This window comes from Parus major, chromosome 3 (assembly GCF_001522545.3).
Source record: "Parus major isolate Abel chromosome 3, Parus_major1.1, whole genome shotgun sequence".
Lineage (NCBI taxonomy): Eukaryota > Metazoa > Chordata > Aves > Passeriformes > Paridae > Parus > Parus major.
Genome location: NC_031770.1, coordinates 97999483 through 98015866, shown reverse-complemented (window position 1 = coordinate 98015866; position 16384 = coordinate 97999483). Strand labels below are relative to the sequence as shown.

The following is a 16384-nucleotide window of genomic DNA, read 5'->3' as shown; positions in this document are numbered from 1 at the left end:
TCTTGTGTTAGGTGAGAACAATGAAAGTAAAGACAATGCAGAATACAAAGTAGGGGACCTTTAGGACAAACAGAAAGGGAGAAATGTTTGGGGAAGGAAAGGGTGAAAGATCTTGTCCTAAGTTGCACAGCATGTTACAAGAGGATCATCCAAGTGCCTTGAATAAATACAAGGGTCCCTCTGTTGTCTCTCAATATATTTTTACTTTCTATGTGATTTGACCTTCAGTACATGAAGAGTGAGTGTGTATGTAGAAAGGTGGCTGTGGGAGAGGGCAGAGAGGAAAAGGGTTGAATCCATGAGTCAGTCTCCAAGAAGTAGCTTTTTACTTCCTAAACATCTTTTTTCTCTGGCTTTGTCACACTTGTACTTATTTTTTAAAAATTGGTTAATATTTATTTATTTGATTTTCATCTTTCCTCAGTGACCGGAACAGTCCTTGCTGTAAAGGCTGCCAGTTTGAAAGTGCACAAAAGAAATGCCAGGAAGCCATAAATGCCACTTGTAAAGGAGAGTCTTTTTGCACTGGTAGGATATGGTTCTGTCCCCTGTATGTCAGCTAGCCAAGTGCTCCAGGCTTAGTGTCCTGTTCAACCCACTTTCAGTCTAGTGCCCTTTAGTCATCCGGTGCATGTAATTTCAGAGACCAGTTAAGCATCACAATATGCTCCTATAATGAGTTTCATTGTAGTTCAAGAGTCACTTTGTGATTTATTGCCCAGAATAACATTAAAAAGTTTGGCTTTTTTTTTTTTTAATTATTTTTATTTTTTTATTTTTAATTTTTTTTGTTTCTTTCCCTTAAAAGAAAAAAAAAAAGCAAAACAGAGTGTGTCACTGGGAGACGACAAGAATGAATTTTGCCATAGAAAGGGTGGAATTACTGCAATTCTGCTTCCCCACTTGTTTAGTTCCTCCTCATAGCCTTTCTTGGAGGCAGGGAATCAGCTGAGAGTGTGCTTTGCCAAGGGGGGCTCCAGGGTCTGCACCTACTGCTTGGTTGCCAGTGTCACAATGTCTGAGCTGTTAGAAGCCTCCAAGAGCTTCTGCTGCTTCGCAGAGCAGCTGGCAGGCAGCCTGCAGTTGAAAGCCAAGAACAAATCATTGGGGTTTTCCAGGGATAAGTCTGTATTTCCATTCTTTTCCTTCTTCTGCACACTTAGGTGCTCTGCCCTTTGCTCTAACACAGTTCCCCCACTCTGCTGACTTCCATCTGCAGGGAACAGCAGCGAGTGTCCCCCTCCGGGGAACGCTCCGGATGACACGGTGTGTGTGGACATGGGGAAGTGCAAGGATGGGGAGTGCGTCCCTTTCTGCGAGAGGGAGAAGAACCTGCGGTCATGTGCATGCAACGGTGGGTGACACAGACTGAACTGAAATGGGACTGGGACTGAAATTCACATTTCATCTCTGCTCCTTGGAGAGTGCTGGCTTCACTTGGGCTGGCCTCTTGGAGGGCTGAGTTTGTGGTTTCTGGGAAAGTTTAAACTGTTGGGTTTTGTCAGCCGTTCTCTGTTTAAAAAGGGAATGTGAATGTCGTCCTGTCTTCTGGTGGTTTGGGTTGAAGACATTAAGGTGAGACTTAGGGTCTGACACTCCAGCTAAAGGAGAGGACACTCTTCTACCTTACAGCTCTACCATAGATGGACAAGAAGTTATTGTAAGGGGATTCCAACCAACCTCTGGATCCAGCATCTGGCAGCGAAGTGTACTGGCCTCCAGCAAGGAGTTAAAGAAAGATTTCAAAGAGATTAAAGTACCTTGAGAATATAGAATCCCCAGCTTCATTCTCCTGCTAACCTGCCTGCCATATACATCTGCCAGTGATTTTTCCTGCTCCTCTGCTGTCCATATTATTCCCTAAATGTGGGAAAGCAGCTGGGAGCAGGATGAAAACTTCACAGGAGCAACACAAGTTACTGCTGTGAGCCCCACTGTTTGAGGTGGAGGGCATAGCCGAGCAGACAGGTGCCTAGAGGACTCAGAGTCCAAGAAATATTTAAATTTGTCCTTTTGGAGGTGCTTGGAACCTCTTCATTGCCTGTTGTTTTGTGCGGTGTTGGGGTATCAGCTTGGAGAACTTGGTCCCACTGTGCTCCTTAATATGTTGCACAGGGCATGTGATTGAATTTTAGGATCGATTGTCAGAGTGCCTGAACTTGGGTGGCTTGGTTCTGCTTTCCCTGCAGGGAGGCTGGTCAGGACTATGCTCAGACAGGAGACACATGGGGTTGTGGGTTGCAGGTGACTCTTTGTGCTTCCAAGGAATGAGTTTGCTGCTTTATTTCAGAAACAGATAATTCCTGCAAGGTGTGCTGCCGGGACGAGCAGGACAGGTGCACACCATACGTGGATGCCAACGACCAGTTCCTGTTCCTGCGCAAAGGGAAGCCTTGCACTGTGGGGTTCTGTGACACAAATGTGAGTGCACCCAGCTCTGCTCTGCTGAGGGTCTGGGTCCTCAGGGAGGAGGACAGTGCTGGGAAAGAGAAGCCAGAGCATGAGCAGGGTTTTAAGTACCTCCTCACAGGGTAAATATTAAAGGTTGTTGGAGTTCTGCAGAGACCCATGCAAGGGGAAGCTGTTACCTTCTGGAGCTGCTCATTACCCCCTCTGCTGCTCCCCATAGCTCAGCCAGCTGGCACCCTGCACAAAGGAGGGGACTGAGTGTTGCTGTAAGCTCAGCTGGGTTTGCAGCACTTGCCTTTCCAGTTGTTCCCATTAGCCCAATTAATTTTTATTCCAATAATTCAGGTCAGGGAGCAGTCACATGAAAATCCAGCCAGCAGTATCCAAAAGGGGCAGTGAGCTGTGGCAAGGAGACTGGTGGCTTGCTGGCACTCAGTGGCCTTTCCCTTGGTACAGCTGCACAGACACCTGCAGACCCCAGTGGTTAGAGCTAAACTGGGTGCCAGCAGAGGTGAATTTGGGAGGGCATGTCCCAGTCCTTCTGCTGGCAGAACTGGAAGATCTGCTATGTTAAACCAGCACAGCCAAATCTGGATGTGAGTTTGTCTGTAACCTTGGTCTCCTGAGAGCTGAAGTGTTCTTTGTGGATAATGGGAACTGAGGCTTCCAGTGTTTAAATTACTCCAGAAATAACAGTTTTATGTCCACTGACATGGGCCAAAGATGGAGTGGATTTTGCATGTTTCAAACAATACAACTTGATCTGATTCAGACTGCGGTCAAGTTGAAGCTGACCTGATAAAATAGAGGCAGTAAAAATGGACTGCTGCTATTGGACATGAGTGTAATTCTGTATTCAGAATGTAAGTGAAGTCATGCTGTCTGTGTCTGTAGTTCTCATTTCATTGCTATCATTGTAACTCCTTCTCCAAGGAGGCAGTACTAAATACTTGGTAGCATAAGATTATTTTGTTACTTTTGCAGGGCAAATGTGAGAAGCAAGTACAGGATGTGATTGAACGATTTTGGGATTTCATAGACCAACTCAGCATCAATACTTTTGGTAAGATACCTAACCATATCATTCAGGGATTTTTGAGTTAATGACATGAACCTCTAAAGCCTCAGGGGGAGTTAGCTGCTTGGATTTATACCCATGTGCAAGGGTAGCTAGTAGCAGTGCTTGTGATATAGCGAAGTATATTTTTGCCTGAAGTTTGACACTACTGATCTCACCTTTTAAAGCTGAAAGGATGGGGTATTGTTTTGAATTTTTATACTCCATTTTTTTCTAGGCATCTTCCAAGCTTGTGAAAGGGATGATAGCTTCTTGTCTGAATACCAAGAACTAGGTCAATTCAAGAAAAGGAAATAACAGTCAGTCTCTTTGGAGGTCAGCTAGATTCAGCAGGGTATAAAGTGGGCCTCTCAGTGGTATTTAAATGTCAACTGACCAGAGGGGAACACTTCCTTTCTCTGTCATTTAAGAAAACCAGGGGTCACACACCTCAAGCTGTGCCTGTGCTGAGTCACTCTCTGTGACTGAGTGAGCCTCCTTGGTCTTGATCCCAACTGTGCAACCCAAGCAGGTGTCACCTCACCCCAGTGTCAGCCCCAGTGTCTCGCTCTGTGTTACTGGCACCAGACAAAACCTGTGGTTAAGCTGGTGCTGTGTTGTAAGCCCTAACTGTGTGTGCTCATGGCACCACTGTGCCTGCACAGTGCAATTGTCTGAGCTGCAGCTTTCAATCTCAAGTTTCAGAGACAAAGAATTGTTTGTTAGGTAACTGATAAATCTATTTAGCCTGCTTGGATAGAGGCAGTTTTTGAATCTTTGACATTCAAATATTTTGTCTGTGGAGGCAAGTAGAGATCACATGACTGTTACATCAGAATTTGGTAATGGACTTGCAGTGTGTCTTGTATAGTAAGAGGGGCAGCTTGGCTGGCTCAGTATAGGCTGTTCCAAAACAACCCATATTCAGTATTACAGCCTCACAGTATTTCTCTTCAGAGAACAACAGAGAAAAACCTGTTATTGTTACTGTTATTGTACTGGATACAATTTTCTAAATTTTCTAAAGTTCTTTCATTTTATCTTTGCTTACTCCAGAGTAGGCAAAGAGCAATTCTGAGGCATCACTTGCTCGAGCAGTGGCTGCAGAAGGGAGGGATAGATGTGTGTGTTCATGAAACTTTATTTGGAATGTAACTGACAGATTTGAACTGGTTTCACAGGGAAGTTCCTAGCAGATAATATAGTGGGCTCTGTGCTTGTCTTCTCCTTACTGTTTTGGATTCCTCTCAGCATCCTTGTGCACTGTGTGGTGAGTAAGCTGTCTTTGAGATGACTGCTCTGTTGGATTTTGCTGTGAGAACACCCTTCATATGTGAAATGGCAGATGGATGTGGGAGAAAATGATGGGAAGCTTTTAGCAAACCCTGGGGGGAAATCCAGCATATGTAAGGCTTACTGCTCCTTCAGTAGGCAAAACTCTTGCTAAACTCTGCCAGGCTCTGGCAGACCCACTGCTCCCATGACTATTCCCTGGAGCCTTTCCCATTCTTTCCCAGGCAGATTTTCTTTCTCTGCCTTCTGAATTCTACCCAAGTATAATTTTGGTATTTTTATGATTAAAAACAAAGTCTTCTGAAGCCCTGTGAAGAATTGACATCCATATTTTGAGAGGAGACCCAGAATGGAAAGTGATCTTAGTTGGTCTTGGGTGGATGGGTAAAGAGAGTCAAGCTTATGGCCACTGGGAGTGTGGACATGTGGTATGCTGGTGACAGCAGTGTGGGTTTAGAGCAAAGAGAGCACAGGCACTCCTGGGATGAATGGGAAGGCATGGGAAGTAGGGGAAGGAAAAAGACCCCCACAAAGTGCTCTGTCCCTGCAGGAAAAATGAGACTTTGCCATAGGGAAAGTAACTTTCTTACTTTGTTCTGTGTTTTTCAACAGGACAAGAAATTGGACAAGCAGTATGAGGAGAACACAAAATCCCTGTTTTGCCCCAGTGTAAGTTGCTATCTAAGTCTGGATTGGCAGAATGCTGTCCCATGTGCTTTGGAAAACCTAAACATCAGGTGTCTGCAGAGTATTTACTAAAAGAGTAGTAAGAGAGAGCTCCAGAGCCCCATGCTGCAGAGGGGTGAATGCATGTGAGGAGAAGCTGGTTTCTGAAAAAGCCTCTGTTCACTCTTACCAAGCACTGCAGCATGGCAGGATCTGATTCTTCCTTCTTGGAAGAGCTGAGCCTTGTTAGCAGAGCCCCTCTGGTGCAGCAGAGAGGGGCAGGAAGCCCTCTGGGGCTGGAAGCCACTCTGCTCTGCAGGGCACAGCTTGACCCATGTCTGGCATCCCCTTGGCACAGCACACGTGGCAGCACCAGCCACAGGCTGCTTGTTCACAACCAAGTGAAGTCACTGAAGCATATGGCTCAAAAATCTCTGCAAAATGCAGCGTCTTTGCTGTAGAATGGCTGTTTGCAGGAGTTGGCTTCTAGCACCCAGACGTGCTATAGCCTTCCAGTTGCTCAAGGGGCCCATCAGTAGCACTTCTCACCTTGCAGATCCTGAGCTGGGAGAGGGAAAGAGCAAAAAATTGCCAAGATAAATTTTAATTATCCAGTCCAGCACAGGGCACCCTGTGACATGGTTTCGGGTATCCTTTCCTGTGCTTTGACAATCCAGTTCCTGTTAACTGAAATATTCAGTTAAGGAAATGTTGTTCTGTGAGGGGAGGGTGGAAAAAAGCCTTGCAGAGCTCTTCTTTGTACAGCCATTGGAGAAAGCATACTGAAGTTGGAGACCACAGAGACAGAGTGCCTCTGTCATCTACTGTGACAGAAGAGGGTGATCTTAGATCAAGTGCCCCATAGTTGTGCCATGAGAAAAGTTATCTTAGTGCTTCTTACCTGTATTCAGTTGAGAAAATCACAGAGGCAGGAGAGCACAGGTATAGCCAATGGTCTCCTTGAACCAGCAAAAGTTTAACAAACAGATTTTGTGTCTTTTGCATCTGCTGAGGATGGAGCAGTTGGGAAATGGTAGCAGGTAAACATCTCAGCCTTCCCAGTATTAGCATTTGCGGAGGTCCTTGGGGATTTCTTTTATGCCTAGAGATCTCTGGATATTTTCCAAACCATGCTGAAATAGAAGCAGACATCAATGGATTTGAATTTAATCAGGGTTGCAGATTCTGGTTGTGATGACTCTGGTCCCTGCAGTCTTTGACCCTGTGTTCAGTGCAGCATCTTGTCCATGAAATGATGAACTCTCCCAAGTCGGAGGACTGGAATAAGCTGTACCTTGGACCATTTCCCTGTACTGAGCTCTGTGTCATGTGGCTTGACCCTGCATTTCCAGTTCTAGGATTTGCCAAAGCAGTTTGGGCCCCAGGAGGGAAGAGCCAAGTCATCAGCAGTGAGGCTGTCACCTGTGGTGCTTTATGCAGAGGAGGAAGAAGCAGACACAGAACAACCTTTCTGCCTTTAGGGAGTGGCATGGGGTAGCCTTTAAGCTGTTCTAACAGGAGTGCAGCTGCTCCTCAGAAGGTGCCTCCTCTCTTTGAAAAATGCTGCAAACACCGAACCCTGGGCTAGATGCTGGTTGCTTTTGCCAGTGATGTGGTTGCTTGTGTCTTGCAGAACGTGGAGATGCTCAGCAGCCTGGACTCTGCCTCCGTTCGCATCATCAAGCCGTTCCCCGCGGCGCAGGCCACGAGCCGGCACCAGCCGCTGCAGCCCCTGACGGCCGCGCCCGCCGCGCCCGCGCCGCCCAAGCAGGACCACCAAAGGATGGACACCATCCAGGAGGACCCGAGCACCGACTCACACATCGATGAGGACGCCTTTGAGAAGGACCCTTTCCCAAACAGCAGCTCGGCCGCCAAATCTTTCGAGGACTTGACAGACCATCCTGTCATTAGGAGTGAGAAAGCTTCATCCTTCAAACTACAGCGCCAGAACCGAGTGGACAGCAAAGAAACAGAGTGCTAGTGTCCTGCTGCCTTCTAAACGTATGACTCGTGTCTGCAAAACAAGGATCTGAAACCATTTCATTTCTATAAATATAAATATATGTACATATATTTTTGTGAGGGAGTGGGAGAATAAGGAAGTGACCTACTGCAGATGCTGGTCATGTGTATGACCTTCCTTAAACTACATTTATTAGAGCATTGTATCTTTTAAAAAGGAAAATCCAAACTAGAACTGGCTTGTTTTTGAAGCTTTTTGGATTTGTTTTTCTATTTCCTTGACCTTTAACATTTCCTTCAACCTGTGGTGCAAAACCAAATATCCTGATGGATATTGGATTGTGTATATCAGCCTTTTTTTATATTTTAATATTTTGTAGTCTGACAGCACTGATAGACAAAATTAAGGGGCTTTTAAAACCAAAATGAACACTGCAGTATGTTCCGTAATAGAGTATATAATTTAGCATTTTAAGGTACGTGTAACCAAAAGCCTGAGCAAATGCCTTGAGAACAGAGAGTAATGAAACAGGTAAAAATACAGTGAAATGCATCATCAGAATAAAGATACTTAAGATGCCCAGCTTCCATATAGATAAAAGAATCACAGAGGCTGTAAAATCATATATGGTGCATGAGAAATGCTCCTCTAGCATGAAACTCTTCTGCCTCAGTTGTGAGGCCGTCTTGTCTTGGTGTCTTTTGTTGGGAGCTTCCCACTCTGCACTAAGGTTTGTGTGTTGCAGGTGTCTGGTTGGAGAAAGAAGTGTAAAGGAAGAAATCAGTTATGCAGATGACATTTTAAACTGCTGTTTACAGCAGTTTTGGTGCAGAAATGTTTCTCCAAATTTTAAAATAGGCAACACTATTGTTGAAATGTTGAAATTGCTGAGCTCAGATTTCCATGGAATCTGTGCCTTTGGAGGCTCCTACTGCATGAAAGATGAGAAAACATCATGCCATTGCAGGGGAGACATTTGTTTAAAAACAGTTGTGAATTTAGTAAAGAAATAAACCTTTGTTAAAACTTGCAGGGTAAGAATAAGGAGGAGATTTTGTGAATACAGATTCTCACATGTGTAGTAAAATGTCATGTTAAAAGCTGGTGATTGGATGGTGTCTTCTGTACACCTGGAGATCTGTCAGGTGAGCTGGGAATGGTACATGAACATTGTTTTAGCTTAGTAGCAGATGAACTGACAGTGGAGTCATAAAGCAACTGTCCTGGTGGTACAGCAGCACCTTCATTCTGCAGCTGTTTTCTCCCACAATAACCTATTGATAAATGTGGCCAAGGGCAGAACCATTTAGCTGTTACAAGCCTGGACTCAACCACAGGGAAACAGCTGTGGAGAGCCCGTGTTTTAAATGTGAGAGAAAGGAACTGAACCTGTGCTGTAAAGTTGTGTGTGTTCCCTCTCCTCCATACCCAAGGATACTTGTTACACTTGTACTTGAATGTGTGCCTTATGGTATTCCTATCTGACTAGCTATTAGGTTTTATACGCTGGTTTTGAACTTTGTTTGGGGTTGTTTGTTTTTTGTTTAGGTTTTCTTTTTTTGATTCACTGCAACGTACATGTGTGAGGAATTAATTTAATTCCCAACAAAGTAAAAGCTTTTTATATTAAAAGAAAAAAAAATCACTTAAACAAGAGCTGTTTCTATGCAGTCCTTTTCTAAAAGATCTCCATGCTTTGGTTGTCAAAGCCTGGGTTAAAATTCTGGCATGCAGCCAGGCAGGAGCCAGGACTTCCTCCTGCTCCTTTCTGAGCTCAGATGCTGCAGAAGCCAGACCTGGACTATTGATAGTGCTGACCTGCACCGTGAGGGCTGCCTGCTTCCTGCCCAGGCTGGAGCTGGTATTGCCATGTGTTCTGCAGATCCTTCTCAGTTCAGATGATGACATTAATGCCTAAGGGATGGGGCTGTGCTCAAATGCCTGTTCAGATACCAAATCTCTGAGTACACGTTCTCAGCACAAAGGTTTTTACACTGCAGGTGAATACCACACAGTGGCACATTCTTGGGAGCATGAAAATGGAGATTTGGAGCAGGCCTTGGAAATCACTGAATCTATCCCCCAAACCTGAGCTCTATTCCAGAAGCTGAAAGCAGTACTTGCATGGTTTGTTCATAACATCTAAGGCAGGAAGATTCACAGCTTCCCACATTTTGCTGTTCAGCCAGTCTTTACTGTAAGCATTTATTACAGAAAGGGTAGTCCAGTTTAATACTCATAAATATTTATACATCAAACTCACTTCTGCTTTGGCTCCAGGCACAGAAAATAACAGAAAAATAACGACTTAGGCTCCAGTTTATAACACTGTTACACAGTAGATGACAGTAAGTAGATTCCTTAACTATTTCAAGAAGCAAAGGCAGTCTAATGGGACTAACAGTGCAGGACAGCATGAAAGCCTCCCATTATTCTCTCACCCCTTACATAATAAACACACCTGTTCCATATCAACATAATTGTTAATACAGCCCAGAATTATGGAGGGCTTATATCTGCAGTGATAACGCTATTTGGTTTTTATGCTTGGTTAGCTGTATCCTCATTTTTGCTGCTATCTGGCTTGCTAGACAATCATTTCCCAAACCATTTTTTCCACACTTGTTGAATTTCATCTAGGTTGCAGGCAGTACTTTTTTTGGTTTGTAAAGGCAGTTTTGTAGTTTGTGTTCTCTTGGCCAAAACCTGCATAGTCTGCAGTACTTACATGAGTTATAAAATTATTTTAACAACTCATTTGAAAGGTCTTCTTAACTTCATGGCAAATGACATACGGTATAGCTTTATCAGCAGAGATGCAGATCTCTTCTAGTAGTTTCTCCAAGCTCGTGTATCACCATGCCCAAAAACATGCACTGGTCTGAAACCTGTGCCTGTACAGAAGAGTTGGGTATAAAGAAGCTGCTGCTGGTGCCAGAGTGAGTTAAATTTTAAAAGCCCTGCTCTAAACTACTCTCTTTCACTGCCAAAGCAAAACTTAGGGAACTGCTGTTCCTACTGTATTACATCCAAATTAATTAATTTGGACTGACACTAATGGCTCTTGACAAACTCCACACTACTGTCTCTTATGAGCTCCTCTGTGTTTAAAGCAAGATGGTATTAATCATAGTGCAGTCCCCACAGCTCAGCAAAGCCAGGAACTGCTCAGGGCAGCCTCTATCTCTTGGCCACAGAGCAGCTGAGACTCATTTTCCTCTGAGTCCTCCAAGGAAAGAGCTACTCATTCCCACAGCTATCCTGGCAACAGCAGCATGAAGAAAAACCACCCCAGGACACACCCTAAGTGGTCTCACCTTTATTCTCCCACAGACCAAGAGAAGGGGACAGAGAAGAGCACTGCTGGGGACTGCCCAGTGCCATGTTCCCTGAGGACACAGTTTGCAGCATGCTGCTGGATACTGGGCTGGCTCTGTCTGGGTGGCTGCCCCAGCTCCTCCCTGCAGGGATGTCACAGAAGACTGGCCTCGGGGTTTGTGTGGTCCACATCACGCCAGTAAGGAAGCAGCGAGGGAAGAGCAGACAGTTTGTTTTCCAGGCGTGACCAAAGCTGAGCTGCTACAAAGCTGTTGCCTTTTGTCGACAGATGAAGACCATCAGACAGATAGGAAGAGAAATCCTATAAGGGAGGTTAAAACTATATATTAGTGTATTTCCTACCTGCATAGAGATGGTTTTCAGTAATTCTTCAAAGACAGCTGCTAAACTGGTTTTATTTTTCACTGTTTATGTTAAAATGTTAAGAAAATGTTCTGATGGCCAAAATCACTCCTATTCATCAGTAAAATATCTTGGGATTGAGTGATGCAATCAAAAGTCAAGAGTCTACTGCATCAGGGAGGGCAGGGAAGGAGAAGGTTCAAACTAGAGTTGTCTGCAGTCTCTTATGGATGAGTTTGGGTATTTGGTCAGAAGCATCAGCAACACCCTTGTGCAGCCAGATCTGAACTTGAAATTAGCCCAACACTGCAGAGTGGGTTGGACAAGAAACCTCCAGAGGTCCCTTCCAACCTAAACTATTCTATGACTCAAGTCCAAGGAAAAGGCTATTTATAATGTACTCAAGGGGATATTTGCTAACCAAGTACCATGGCCAGGTTGAATAAAGCTTTATTTCTCGTTGCCAAATATGAAACACTCTAGACTGTTTTTTTCCTTCCCTGAAGTGAAATTTGGATGTATTTTGTATCATTTCAGTGATAATGCAGCACCACCAGTTCCTCTGTGCTAAATGATACTTTCACAATTCGTGACAGTTTCAAGTATTTCTGATTTCATCGTACCTGATTCTTCTGCATCAGGGTCCAGAGGTCGAGCACGTCCGTGCCGCATTCCCTGGCGACCTGGACGCAGGCCTGGGCGTACTGCCCGGTGGTGCCATTGCAGCGGTTCAGTTTGTCACCTGCCAAGCAGGAACAAAGAAAACATCCAGCAACTGCCACTGATGCAGCGCAATTTCAGTCTTCTGTGGCACACACCCTGTGTATCAGGAGTTAAACCTGCAGACATAACCAATCACAAACTAAATCCAAAGCACAGCAATGCAAGTGGCTGGAAGCTACAGCTTGTGAAGTCTTTTTCAGGACATCCTTTGGTTCTGAGTCACTTGAAAATGTCTCTTTCAAAGAAATGCATTGGGTTGAGAGAAGCAACAGCAACAAGCAGACAATGTAATTCTGCTGCTCACGGCTCTCATCTTCTGGCAAGCTTCATGTCAAAGCACTGCTTAGATTTAAAACTCTCTTCATACACCTGCTAAGGCAGGTAAAACAGAGTTAAGTAAATGGAAATTTATTTACAAGCTGCCTTCTGCTTTTTGTCTGACTTCACATGCAAGTGTTCCTTGCAGTAGTCCTCCTTCTACTTTTGACACCTGAATGAATGCTCCTGTGAACATCACCATCCTCCTGCTTCCCATTTCTTCTTTGCTCTGGTATCTATCTGACAAAACTAGAAACAGGCAGAAAATTTCTCCTTGATACTGGAGGGCAGATGGTCTGATATTGGTGCTTATTGTGCCCACAATACTCCATTTGTGGTCCATGGTCTGAGATCACCCTATCTTTTGTTCTATCCCTAGACAGTACTCTCTTCTAGACAGACAGTGGCAGATTCAGTGCTGTAAATTCAAATTTCCTCCATCCCTACCCTATAAAAAGGACGTTTTTAAGAGGAAAATGGATTAACATTACAAGTGCTACTTCACAGCTGGAAGCCAGATAAGCAGCATTTGAGGTGTGCTCACATGACATCCCATCAAAGCCTCCTAAAGCAAAATCATATAAGAATGGCATCTAATTTAATGCAGTTTAAACTTAAGGTCCTCTTCAAAGTCTTACAACTTTGATTGAAAACACGACTCAGGATATGCAACACCACCTAAATCATAGAAAAGCATGCCACAAAGGTACCAGCTCTGTATTTACCTGACCTAACTCAAAAGATTTTTATAAATGTGCCAGAACTGGACAAGGTGTCCCAATAGAAGAGAACATGCTCTCAGGAGGTATAAACTATCACTGCTGGAGTCAGTGAGATTATGGCAATTTCCACCAGCTCAGTAACACAAGGTAAGTGGTGCTACTATGTCTCTAATTTTAGAGTTAGCTTAAACAACATAATGGGAAATCATTTAACTACCCTTTTCTTCTTTTTCAGGCACTTTTATTAGCATCCTTAGAATATGATATTCTCTGGTATTGTTTTTTTAACTTTAAAATAAACCTAGCTGAGATATTACTGCTTATCCAAACAGATGTGAAATCTGCTGTACCTAGTAAAAAATTTTATAAGGCACACAATGCCAACATTTCTTCCATCTTTATTATTCTGGAAGCTGCTGGGACACGATGGAATCTGCCTAGGAGATGTTGACAAACCCCATGTTCTTAGAGGGCAGCCACTTCTGTCAGTTCTATGCATTAACAAATCAATCAACACTTTGGGAAGGATGTTTGTACATGGTAGTTACTCCATGAGCTTATCCAGAAGTTGTTTAGTAGAACAGCACCCCTTTTCCAACAGAAACAAGTCAGAGAACATGACTGCAACATGGCACATGTGTGAAGGAAATCACCTGACAACATGGGATCTGTCACTTATACTCCACTGGTAAAATGCAGGAATTCCACCCATCCTCATCATTACCTTACCTTTGGCAAGACATGCCTTTTCCCAAGCTGATTCCTGAAGAGGTGGTGGTGTTATCAAAATAATCCTGTCTGCAGTAATGTCTACTGACTTCAGGTACTGCACCATGCTCTTCAGGTTGGCAGCATACTCCTCCAAAGGAACATGTTGCTTAGGGTTCAGCTCTGTGAGGGGTGCAGCACATGCATCAGTGGGGCTGAGCTCCCTGCAGGTTTCTTACACAGAATAACAGGACTTCTATGCAGTTTGGCCATGGACATTCATTTCCAGTATGCAGTTCCCCTCAACCATGCATTCGGGAGGTGTGGTAGGAAAATTCTGTTCCTCAATGCCCAAAGCAGACAAATCAAGAGTTTAAAAACAGCATTTCCAACAGGCAAATAAGGCACAGGGGAGAAAAAGCCTCAACAGTTGGGTTTCTTTAAGATGCTTTTTCTCATCTTAGTAGCAGAAAGGATAATCACCTCAAACCTTGCCTGAACCAAAACCTGAGATTTCCAATATTCTTGGATGCAGAGAAAATTTTGGAAAGTCCCATGGACATGCAGTCAGTCCTTCATGCACTGATATTGTCATTTTGGTTAGACTGCATCCTGCTATGCTCATCTGAAAGAGTATCCAAATGCTACCTTCCCTCCTTTCCTCAGCCCATCTTCTGAGAACTCATCAGCCTCCTTTAAAGACAGAAAAAACAGCTGGATGCCCAACTCCACTTTTAGGCAGCTGCTACACTACTAACTTGAGCACCCTGAATTTACTTTTTTAGTATTAAAACTTCGTGACAGGGAGAGAAATCACTGCATGGTTTAAATACAAATGAAATGACTGAAAACCAACCTCTGTATAAAAGAAAAGAGAGCAAACAGTTCCTGGAGAAGTAGCAGGAAAAGTCTGTGAAATGTTCTGTCTATTCTGCTAAACTGTAAAACCATTTTAAGAGAACAGGTCACAGAAAAAAAAAGACAGAAAGCAAGCTACCCTACCTTTCAAAGCACTGTCATTAGCTCCAAAGAAAATGGTAACTGCAACAATACTGTCAGCACTAGTACTTTCATTGATCAGTCTTGGAAGAACCAATTTAGCCCATCTGGTGTTGTACCCCGAGATCCCACGATTCACAACATCACATTTTCTGAAATGGAAACACATATCAAAAAGAACATCTCTTCTCTGTCCACCAAAACAAAACTTGGGAAGCTTTGAACCATTCTGTTGGGTCATCTGCCTCTATCCCTGTCAGGAAAAATGAGAAAACTCACCTGAATTTTCAATGGAATTGTGCTTTGAAAGTGCACACACAGGCTGCACATGTAGTTACTTTCACCATGGAACTAGAACAACAATCCTGACAATCACTAAAGAATTTTTAATTTCCACTCAAGCTTTGAGTGGAAACACCCAGTGAGTATTTCCACCATCTCTGGGCATGCTGCCCAGAAGGCAGTTCCACTTCACTAAATAAATAAATGTCAATAAATAGACAAACATGTATTAACTGTTGTTGGTTTTCATTTAGAAAAGCTGCATGAGTTTCTGCAAGCTAGAAATTACTTTTGAAATTTAAGCTCTTACCTGACCAGTCTCTCAGCAAGGTATGCCCCCCAGCCATTTTCCTGGAAGGAGTACTGAAAACAAGGAAGATGGTTAGATCCTCACTGGAAGAGCTTGTTCCCCAGAGCTCAGCCCCACCACCCGCACCTTCCCTTCTCAAAACCTTTTGTGCATGGCCTCTGGCACTGCTGCTGCAGTGTTTTCTCCCTCCCTGCCCTGTCCCTGTGAGGTCGAGCAGTCCTGGTTTTACCCAGGCACACCACTGGCATCTCTGGCAACACAGGGCTGGAGGGATGGACCCTGTGGTTCCTTCAAAATCCAAACTGACTGCTGTCGGTCTGTAGTTTCATTTTGGCCAGTGAGGGTTTGCTGTATCTGTTTGTGGTATTTTTCTACTTTGTTTCTAAGATCCTCTCATTCTGGAGAGCACTCAAAAATCCTCTCTCTTCATGCTGCTTTGGAGTGTGGTTTGATACCGACCTCTTCTGTAAGTGGAAAAACTAATTCCTTCTCCTTATTTCCACTGCTGCACCATCTTCTCTGCCACAATTCTGCACAGTGAGTCAGCTTAGACACCCATCTCCCATTAAAGATAAACTTGCTCTTTGGTTAGTGACTTTTTCATCACAGCAGCTCCGTGACCCACCACACCACCCAGGCACCAGCAGGCAGGGACCCAAATCAGCGCTAAAAAGCTGGTGCTGCCTCGGAGATGTTCGCCAGGCCGCGGTGCAGTCACGTCAGTGGAGATCGTGTCTGCGGGCCGGGCGAGCAGGGACGCACCAGCAGGGCAAGGGCAGAGTGCGAGGGCCCTGCAGACGGCACGGGCTGGGAGCCCTGGATGGAAAATACCCCCGACACTGGAACATCCCAAGCTATACCTTCACCCTCGCGCCCCTAACACAGCGAGCCCAAGAATTTCTGAGAAATGGCTCCAAATCTCATAGAGGGCCCCCAGGCGCGAAGGCCCCTGGCGCAGGCTCACGGAGCGTCCAGGGGGTGCGAGCCGGCCCCGGCCGCCGGACCGGCCCCTCCCGCCGCTTGGCACCAGAGCCCACAGCAACGCCGGGACGCTGCTGCTCCGCCGGCCTCGGTACGAGGAGCCGGGCTGGCTGGGAAGCTCCACATGGGAACTGCGGGGCCGGGCGCGGGCGGGCGGGCACTACCTCAGTGATGGAGTCTCCGAAGAGGAGGACGCGAGGCCAGCGCAGGAGCCGCCCGCGGGCTCCCGCCTCCGCCAGCGCCATGGCCGCGGCCGGACATCCGCCGGG

General features: G+C 45.0%; 2 protein-coding genes and 1 long non-coding RNA gene across 3 annotated transcripts in view; 2 read left to right on the top strand and 1 right to left on the bottom strand.

Annotated features, from left to right (window-relative positions):
• Nucleotides 1-9047, top strand: part of ADAM17 (ADAM metallopeptidase domain 17) — a 35286-nt gene extending 26239 nt beyond the window's left edge. Inside the window, exons 13-19 of the mRNA XM_015620894.3 lie at nucleotides 425-528; nucleotides 1220-1354; nucleotides 2291-2421; nucleotides 3394-3472; nucleotides 4648-4736; nucleotides 5372-5428; nucleotides 7059-9047. Coding sequence (XP_015476380.1) covers nucleotides 425-528; nucleotides 1220-1354; nucleotides 2291-2421; nucleotides 3394-3472; nucleotides 4648-4736; nucleotides 5372-5428; nucleotides 7059-7409 — 946 coding nt within the window. The 3' untranslated portion in view covers nucleotides 7410-9047. The remainder of the gene's footprint in view (nucleotides 1-424; nucleotides 529-1219; nucleotides 1355-2290; nucleotides 2422-3393; nucleotides 3473-4647; nucleotides 4737-5371; nucleotides 5429-7058) is intronic.
• A 572-nt stretch (nucleotides 9048-9619) lies between these two features.
• On the bottom strand, nucleotides 9620-16378 carry IAH1 (isoamyl acetate hydrolyzing esterase 1 (putative)). The gene is made up of 6 exons (XM_015620896.3): nucleotides 16280-16378; nucleotides 15135-15187; nucleotides 14546-14694; nucleotides 13565-13726; nucleotides 11696-11814; nucleotides 9620-11031 (listed from the first exon to the last, which is right to left on the bottom strand). The coding sequence occupies exons 1-6, from the start codon at nucleotides 16358-16360 to the stop codon at nucleotides 10864-10866; spliced, it is 732 nt and encodes a 243-aa protein (XP_015476382.1). The 5' UTR covers nucleotides 16361-16378; the 3' UTR covers nucleotides 9620-10863.
• Nucleotides 11814-15053, top strand: LOC117244092. Its single transcript, XR_004496521.1, has 2 exons — nucleotides 11814-12982; nucleotides 13071-15053. It is a non-coding gene; the product is annotated as an uncharacterized LOC117244092 (long non-coding RNA).
• Nucleotides 16379-16384: the final 6 nt, after the last annotated feature.

What these genes read in the sequence shown, in the direction of transcription:
- IAH1 (XM_015620896.3), bottom strand. Translation starts at nt 16,360, where the DNA reads ATGGCGCTGGCGGAGGCGGGAGCCCGCGGGCGGCTCCTGCGCTGGCCT. An exon ending in CTTGCTGAGAGACTGGTCAG is followed by an intron (nt 14,695 to 15,134) that starts GTAAGAGCTTAA and finishes TTTCCATTTCAG; the next exon opens with AAAATGTGATGTTGTGAATC. An exon ending in AAAGGCATGTCTTGCCAAAG is followed by an intron (nt 11,815 to 13,564) that starts GTAAGGTAATGA and finishes CCTGCTTGGCAG; the next exon opens with GTGACAAACTGAACCGCTGC.